This window comes from Convolutriloba macropyga, chromosome 10 (assembly GCF_964194025.1).
Source record: "Convolutriloba macropyga chromosome 10, txConMacr16.3, whole genome shotgun sequence".
NCBI lineage: Eukaryota > Metazoa > Xenacoelomorpha > Acoela > Convolutidae > Convolutriloba > Convolutriloba macropyga.
Window position 1 is genome coordinate 47850278 of NC_134477.1, and position 10022 is coordinate 47860299.

Sequence of the window (10022 nt, forward strand, 5' to 3'; positions counted from 1 at the left end):
TCTTTTCCAATTTTTTGATAAAACTAGCCCTCCCCCCAATCCCCCCCCAAAAAGCACAAAGTAAAGAAAACTAAGCTTAAAATCCTCAATTACAATTCCTAGTAAAATGTGGTGACTCAAGATCAAAAATCGGATATAAGACATAAAAAAGTGTTGGAAACCAAAAACATTAACCAATCGCACCTCATGAATAATGGAGAAGAACGTTTCGGTGTTATTGAATTAGGATTATTTGGAATCGTATGGTCCATCGACTATTTTAAACATTAGTTATACGGCAAAGGTTGCACGCTAATCACAGATCATTACGCATTATCATATATACTTAATGACGAGAAATCAAACAACTTTTGTAATACTAGACTTTCATGTTGGATTGATCAACTCCTTCCCTAAAATATTAACAATGAAAACATGCCAGGAGCAAAAATAGGTTTGCTCCTGGTATGTAAGGTGTGCAAATACACTGCAAAAATTTGGCGATAAAGAATGTGAACAATCTAAACAAGTGAGTACAATAAGCACCATATTTGACACCAAATGTCCAAATCACAACCAACTACCTCATATAAGCACGAAATTGAAAAAAAAAACAGAACTCTAAATACAGTGCGACCAAACCTCTCTGGCATTTTGCCCAAAAACTCTTCTTAGTACCAAACACTCAAAAACGCAGTACTCAACAAAATTAAAAATGCTAAGAGAAAGACCAAAAAACCTTTAAAGCCCAGACAATCTTAACTCTGAAGACAATTCATAAAATTCACCAAATTATATAACTCCTGGAACAAACAAATCGTATTCAGACCCAACACCATTCACTAACACCTGAATTGCAGTTGGAGAACAACGGTTGAAGATTATCATAGACAGAATTTTTCGCAAGAAACTCCTAGCCACCTCGTCGGTAAAGACGAAATCCTAAAGGAAATGAGAGATAGTGTCATTCGCAAAAATGAAATCAGTCTTAAAGAATTCAGCCCGCGCATCCACTCATTTCGGAGGGATATTGGTGTGTAAAATGGATGCTTATGCATTCATGAACGTATTGTCACACAAATGGCCATAAAAGAAGCAGTGCTGTGAGAAATACATTGGACAAATCCTCAAAAATGTTTTCACTAGCACAGAAATTTTGGTGGCGATATACCCATCGGGATATACTAGCGAAGGCTAGGGAGTGCAAAGCGTCAACAGATATTAGTAAAATTTTTTAACCAGTGATTCCGCGTAGCGAAAATTCACCTTTATCTGATTGTAAGGAATCAAACTAAGAAACGAGAAATAGATTTTGGCATCTCTATTTTAAACGAAAAAAGAGTAGAACAACGCTTTCTAATTGCCATTGATAGATATTCTAATCATCGTACAGTTGAATTGCTAAATAATGCAACCTGTTCGAATGTTATAATTTTTTTAATTTAAATAGTTATGTAAATATATATATATATATATATATATATATAAAATCGCGGTGTTCCACGGTCCATTAGAATAGACCAGGCTAAATGTTGGACAGGAAAAAGATTTGAAGATTTTCCGCAAACAGAGATGAAAGCTATTTATGCACCAGCAAACAACATTAGAGCAATCGGACATGTTGACAGTCTATTTCAAATTGCAGAAAAACTTTTATCAACTATGAAAGGTCATCTAAATAAAAAATTGGATGTAGAACATGCAGTACAAGCAATAATTGAAAAACTACATCAAATTAGCTTCAAGTTAAACCCCATTCGTGGGTCACTTTAGCAGAAAATATATTGCAGAAAACTCCAATATAATAATAAAACCAGACAGTAAATCCGTAGGAAATGAAAAAGTCAATACAATTTATCTGATGATACCAAACTCGGACGATTGCACCTCACAAACTAATAAAGGTCAGATCCAGGAATACACAGGATAAAAAAAACAGAACTCTAAAAACAGTGCGACCAAACCTCTCTGACATTTTGCCCAAAAACACTTCTTAGTACCAATCACTCAAAAACTCACTACTCAACAAAATTGAAAATGCTACGAGAACGACCAACAAAAACCACTAAAGCCCAAGTAACCTTTAACTCTGAAGACAATTCAGAAAATTCACCATATAATATAACTCCTGGAACAAACAAATCGTCTTCAGGCCCAACATCATCCACTAACACCTGAGTTGCAGTTGGAGAGCAACGGTTGACGAACAACACTAACAGAATTTTTAGCGAGAATCTCCTAGCCATCCTTATCGGTAAAAACAAAGCCCTAAAGGAAGTGACAGATAGTGTCATTCGCAAACAATGAAAAAAGACATAAAGAATTTAGCTCGCGCATCAACTCATTGCGGAGGGATATCGGTGTGTAAAATGGATGCTTATGCATTGATGAATTTATTGTCATACAAAAGGCCAAAAAAGAAGCAGTGCTGGGAGAAAAACAATTGACAAATCCTAAAAAATGTTTTCACTAGCACAGCATTTTTGGTGGCCATATACCCATCGGGATATACTAGCGAAGGCTAGGGAGTGCAAAGTGTCAACAGATATTAGTAAAAAATTTTAACCAGGGATACCGCGTAGCGAAAGTTCACCTTTATCTGATTGTTAGGAATCAAACGAAGAAACCAGAAATAGACTTTGGCAAATATTAGAACAACACTTCCTAATTGCCACTGATAGATATTCTAATCATCGTACAGTTGAATTGCTAAATTATGCAACCTGTTTGAATGTTATAATTTTTTTTTATATAAATATTTATGTGAATGTATATATATATATATATATATATATATATATTATATATATATATATATATATATATATATATATATATTTATATATATATATATATATATATTTATATATATATATATATATATATATATATATATACATATATAAATCGCGGTGTTCCACGGTCCATTAGAATAGACCAGGCTAAATGTTTGACAGGAAAAAAATTTGAAGATTTTAGTGGTCGGAAGAGCCGTTTGCGCCGCAAATGCCGATGCGCACAATCGTCAAGAGCGCATGCAAGACGATGAGAACCAATAAGACTGGTGTGAGGCCATTTCCCGCCCGAAAGCTGCATCGAAGTCGAAATTGCGCGGAAAATAAACGCAACGCGGAGGCAAAAACGCAATTTTATTGAGCGGTACCTAGTGCATGCTCCATGAAACACCGTTTGAAAAGTAAGAGCAACAACGATCGTGATGAAAGAGCCTAGTGAGGCAAAGCACGCGCCAATATTAGTAACATAGCCGTATTCGATACAAAAGATGAGCACTCAAAACACTAGCCCAATACGCAGACCGATGTTCTCCTAGAATGAATGAAAAATTTCTGCAGCAGAAAAAGTCAACCAAAAGAAAGACCTACAGATAAAAAATTTGTGAAGCAGGAAATTAAACTTTCTCAGGAGCAAGCAGATGACCTTATTATAATTTTTTCTCGTTCTTGCATATTAACATCCAGTAGGGTTGCCAGAGCACTGAAAATGAAATTCCCAAAAAAGAAAACATAAATGTGTTGAGGAAATTTAAAATCGACCCGGTTGCAATCAAATGCTTCAATTCAGTCAAAAAATTTCAATCAAAGCTATTTATACACCATCAAATAAAGATAGATAATTCTGACTTGTTGACAGTTTGGTTCGAACAGATTCAGAAAATTCACTAAATAATATAACTCCTGGAACAAACAAATCGTCTTCAGGCTCAACACCATCCACCAACACCTGAGTTGCAGTTGGAGAACAACGGTTGACGAACACCATAAACAGAATTTTTAGCAAGAAACTCCTAGCCATCCTCATCGGTAAAAACGAAGCCCTGAAGGAAGTGAGAGATAGTGTCATTCGCAAAGAATAAAAAAAGACCTTTAGAATTCAGCCCGCGCATCCACCCATTGCGGAGGGATATTGGTGTGTAAAGAGGATGCTTATGCAGTGATGAACGTATTGTCAGACAAAAGGCCATAAAAGAAGCAGTGCTATGAGAAATACATTTGACAAAACCTCAAAAATGTTTTCACTAGCACATCATTTTTGGTGGCCATATACCCATCGGGATATACTAGCGAAGGCTAGGGAGTGCAAAACGTCAACAGATATTATTAAAAAATTTTAACCAGGGATTCCGCGTAGCGAAAGTTCACCTTTATCTGATTGTAAAGAATCAAACGAAGAAACCAGAAATAGACTTTGGCATCTCTATTTTAAACGAAAAAAGAGTAGAACAACACTTTCTAATTGCCACTGATAGATTTTCTAATCATCGTACAGTTGAATTGCTAAATTATGCAGCCTGTTCGAATGTTATAAAAATTTTTTTATTTATATGTTTATGTGAATATATATATATATATATATATATATATATATATGTATATATATATATATATATATATATATGTATATATATATATGTATATATATATATATATATATATATATATATAAAATCGCCGTGTTCCACGGTCCATTAGAATAGACCAGGCTAAATGTTTGACAGGAAAAAGATTTGAAGATTTTAGTGGTCGAAAGAGCCGTTTGCGCCGCAAATGCCAACGCGCACGATCGTCAAGAGCGCATGCAAGACGATGAGAACCAATAAGACTGGTGTGAGGCCATTTCCCGCCCGAAAGCTGCATCGAAGTCGAAATTGCGCGGAAAATAAACGCAACTCGGTGGCAAAAACGCAATTTTATTGAGCGGTACCTAGTGCATGCTCCATGAAACACCGTTTGAAAAGTAAGAGCAACAACGAGCGTGATAAAAGAGCCTAGTACGGCAAAAGTGAACGCGCCAATATTAGTAACATAGCCGTATTCGGTATAAAAGATGAGCACTCAAAACACTAACCCAATAAGCAGACCGATGTTCTCCTAGAACGGATGGAAAATTTCTGCAGCAGAAAAAGTCAACCAAAAGAAAGACCTACTGATTAAAAATTTTGTGAAGCAGGAAATTTAAACTTTCTCGCGAACAAGCAGATGACCTTAGTATCATTTTTTCTCGTTCTTGCATATCAACATCCAGTAAGGTTGCCAGAGCACTGAAAGTGAAATTCCCAAAAAAGAAACATAAATGTGATGAGGCATTTCAAAGTCGACCCGATTGCAATCAAATACTTCAAGTCAGTCAAAAAGTTCAATCAAAGCTATTTATACACCATCAAATAAAGGTAGATAATTCTGACTTGTTGACAGTTTGGTTCGAACAGTAGAAAAACAATTATCATGTATGAAAGGTCATATTAATAAACAATTAAAGAAAAACATTCAATACATGCAATCATTTAAACACTACATAAAACCAAAAGGAAAACTAGAAGTTAAACCGCATTCGAGGGACACTTTGGCTGAATATGTTATGCAGCAATATCTAATATAGTAACAGAACCAGACCCTAAACACATCAGCTATAATAAAATACAATACTCTTTAAATGAAGATACCATATTCGGACGATTGCACCTCAGAGATAAACAACGGCCAGACATAGTCCTGTGTAGAAATTTTGAGGTCAAATAAGCCATTTGCATCGCAAATTCCAGCCGCTATGAAAGTCAAGCACAAACGCAAGATAATGGGAGCCGAGTAGTATGGTCTGAGCGCATTTCTCTAGCAATCTCAAGAACCGAACTCCGCAGCCAATTAAAAGTTGCGAGGAAAATTAACGCAAATCGAAGGCAAAACACAATTTGGTTGAACTGGAAGTGTTGGCTCCCGGAAGCACAGTTGCAAAAATAAAAGCCTTACAATACAATAAGCGTGATTAAAACGCCTAATAAGGCGGAAGTCCGAGTCGGAATTTCCGACATAGCCAAATCTGGTACAGAAGATGAGCGCTAACAAACAGCCCAATAGGCAAACCATCGTCCCCTTAAACTCAAAAAAAACTCCGGAGCAGAAACTTGTCAGCCACAAGACAAAACTGCCAAGAAAAATTTTTGAAGCAAGAAAATTAAACGTTAGTATCGTTTCTTCTCGCTCCTGCGTATCAACATCTAGTAATGTTGCCAAAGCATTCAAAATGAGAAACACAAAAAAAACATAAATTTTATGAGGCATATCAAAATCAACCCAATCTCACTCAATTACTTCAACTAAGTCCACAAATAGCAATCGCAGCACCACCTACTCAACCCATACCCACATCGTCCTCCGCGCCGCATTGAGCACCAAAATTGCGAAAACTAAAAGTTCGGCCCCAACTAGTCATTCTTCGGACTCCGAACATTCATCAAATAGAAACGCCATATCAAGAAAAAGGAAATCAAAAGTCACAAAAACAAATATAACACGGAAATTTAGTAAACCAATTCTTTTTTATTGCTATTTTGAACTAACTTTGTATTTCATTTCCTTTTTCTCACTTTTGGATCTCTCAACTCAGTTTACAATCGAATCTTCAAAGGAACATTCTTCAAATAGGTGATCAGTGTTGAAAATACTAAATAGTCTTTCGCGACGAATTCTCCAATTGAAGCGTTAGAGAAAAAGAATTCAAGAAACCAGATTAGGCAAACGCGACGCAAACTCCCACTTAAATCTTAGATATCACAAATGCAGTGCAATCTACTCAACTAAATGATTACGCTGCTTAACACAATTTGCAAGTACTCAGGTTATTGATCTTGCATGTATCATTTTTTTGGCATTTGCCAAAGAGTGAGTACATAAATGTAGTTGTTCCAATCTATCCGTTCTTTTTTATAAGTAAGTCTCTTATTCTGCTGCCTATGTTTTTTTAGTAGAAAGGCTCATACCAGAAATGTCTGCTGAACAAAAGTCCAGCGGGTTGCCCTAAATAGAATTTATTTTTAGGGACAGGTGGTATGATTATTTTAGGACCTTTCAAATTTTTATTGTTTCGCAAAATCGATTGACTATGATGAAAGTTTATCAGTGTTGCCTATAATGATTTGATATTCTTTTGAGCAGGAAGATAATTATATCCTTAAAATATTGCAAGTAATTGGTTGTTTAACTGAAACACAAAGTATGCCTTTGTTTTCATCTTTTAAATTTTCCAGTATCAGCCTGAAAATAGCAGAAAAACCTATTCAATTAAGGATTCATGTAGGGTGCAATAGAGAGCTCTTTTGGAACATTTCACCAAAACCGCTTGTATATTGGACTTGATGCGTTATATAACCACCGCATATCTTTGATAATGCTATGTAGCGCTTAGTTGAAAAACAAAAGTAGTGAAAACAACGGTGAAGATAAATTTAATAAGAAATAATTAGTCTTCCTCTGCTTGCAATTTTTGTTTCCGAATAAAATGTGCTGAATGTTGGAGCCAAAATTGAATCTATTTACCCCCCCCCCCCCCCTCCGTTTCTTAATTGGTCCCCCTTAAAAAAATTATGCGTAGTTATATAACATAACTATCTGAAAAAATCGCACTTGCTCCCGGGGGGAAGGGGGATAGAATTGATCCGAAAATTTCCTAAGTTTTTCATCACACTAGCGGCGTTTTCATTTCATCATATAGTCACAGATTTGTTTATTTTAAATACACTCTTTATATTTGAGAACATATAAGTATTTGACAATCTGACTTGACATTGATAGTTAGCCTATGAATTTTCATATTTGCCATCCAGAAAAAAAAAACCAAGAATCTGGACTCAGAGTTACTTCAGTTGATGGAATTTCTGATAACTAATTAGGTTGTATTTTGTTAACCTTTACTATTAATCTTAGATTGTCATATATACACAACCAAGTTTTGCCAAGTTCATTTGAATTCTCTCATAACATTGATCGCAATCAAAACATGGGTTTGCTTTTTGCGGCAGTTTTATATGTTCTGTTTTCAGGCTGTAATTTCTCAGTTACCAAGAAATCCCCTGATGATCTCAAGGGAGTGTCGAAAATTTATTATGCCTAGTTGAGGGCTCAACTTATCAAAAGACTATTAAGAGAGCTAAATCCCTGCAGATTATGTGAGCCGTGGCCCAGCTTTAATAATTGCATAGGATTAAACTTTTGCTCATGAAAATACTGAAAATTTGGGTTTTTTCCTTTATTCCCCTTCCATGAAATTATGGCCCCCATTGTGGTATATTTACCATGATTGTGGGGGGGGGGGCTAGGTTTTCTGACCAATAAGCGGGGGGGGGGGTTCTGACCACTAAACAGAGCTATAATGGGACCCAAAAATTTTTTAACCGAGGAGTGAAGATAAAGTGGGAGGAGGGGTCGGGTGGGGGGGGGGGGGGGGGGGTTAAAATTGACAAAATTTACACTCTCTATGTTGTGGAGAACAATTGACGAAACTGTTGATAGCAACCTGTTTTTTTCATGAGCTGAAAGTCATTTCATGAACAATTCGTGTCTAAGGAAACTACTTTTTATGAGTCGATAATTTTCCATAAGACTCTCAACTAGGGTTCCACTGTGACGTCACAACTAACATCTCTCATTATCAATGGAGTCAATTCACCGCCTAGATTATTCTTTGCTCGGTTACTGAACGGGCGCGATTTCTGCGGGGCTACTATTCTGAGCGACCGATTCGTACTGACAGCGGGTCACTGCGTCAGAGATATGGAAGACACAAAAAAAATGCTAAAAATTGAGGTGGGCGATTTCTCTGAGAAAGATTCACCCAGGGTCCGTTACAACGTAGAGCGCATTTTTATGAACCCTGTTTACCAGGAACTAAATGTTCCACTGAGTGACCTTGCTTTGCTCAAAACCCAGAAAGCGATTGAAAACGGCAATGAAATGGCGATACGGGTATGCAACCCAGAGGAATCGATGATTACGGAGAACATTGACAGTGAAATAATTGGGGCTTGCGGTATGGGATCTTTCATCACAGAAGTGGATCGCTTGGCACTTCCAAAGAAACTTAAACAGATGATCTTCAAACGAACTGTGTTGATTGAAGCCAGCAAAACAGTAGGCATCATAAAACCCTGTCCAGAAGAACTGATTTGTGTGAAAGCTGTGATTGAGCAAGGCAGTATTTGCATGATGGATGACGGGGGGCCTCTTTATAAGTTCCTCTGCAGGTCTATGGTTCCAGACTGTCTTATGGGAGTCGCCAGCTTTTCTCTTGCCAGAAGTGACACACCTATGCTTGGATGCAACAATGGCAGCTTTTTCACTAATGTACCCTTGTTTTATGATTGGATAGACTATGTTATGAATCCTTATATAAAATTAATGTGAATATTGGAACATAGCATATTATCACACCATCGCAGATTATGACGTCATAATACAATAAAATTTATCTTTTCTCAGAATTAGGATGACTCTTGAGTGGTTGAAAAGATCACGGTCGACTCATATTGGTTATGAAAAAACTTTGTGTCAAACTAAGTGGAAGGGTTCGCCGTAGGTTGACCAATACAGGCCGCGGGATTAACAATGAAGCGACCAAATTTTTTGATCCACGATGATTTTCAAAGAAATTCCATTGATATATCTTGTGTCGTATAAATCAATTTTGAAAACAGGGTTGCTCAACGCATGAAAAGAATATAGGTCCAACATGTTTAGGTATAAAAATACTTCGGGTTAGACATATTAAACCATCGTTGACCATTATTAAACATACACTTTTAAATATAATACAGTCACCGTTTGTTTTCTACATCTTAAAAGAAAAGTTCGCCGCAAAACGTGGTTTATCTGAAAAGTTTTGCTGTCTTGAAAAATGAGACAAATTGTCGTGTATTTTTGAGTTTGCAGGAGAAAGGACAAACACGGTGACTGCTAACAGTTGGTCAATATACTTCAGGGACTGCATCATTTTAGGAAACCAGAAACGTTTCTAGCAAACTTCATCTTTTATAAATTGGCGCATTTTTCACGTCAAACCAGGATGTATTTTTCTAGACGAAAGGAAAAGATTGCAATCCCGCACAACATAAGTGTCACGTTCTTTGCATTAATCACGTATACACCCGGAAAGCTGGGAAGTGATGGATTTAATCGCGTTTCCTTCGTGACCACAAATGAAAAAAAAACTTGCAAAAACAACCAAATTCAAAGCGTTTTCAAAAAAGGTTTTGA

General features: G+C 36.5%; 1 protein-coding gene across 1 annotated transcript in view; it reads left to right on the forward strand.

The window, feature by feature from the left end:
- The window catches only part of LOC142348048 (myeloblastin-like), an 11273-nt gene extending 2100 nt beyond the window's left edge, over positions 1-9173 (forward strand). Inside the window, exon 2 of the mRNA XM_075399215.1 lies at positions 8385-9173. Within this exon, the coding sequence (XP_075255330.1) occupies positions 8385-9173 (789 nt within the window). The remainder of the gene's footprint in view (positions 1-8384) is intronic.
- Positions 9174-10022: the final 849 nt, after the last annotated feature.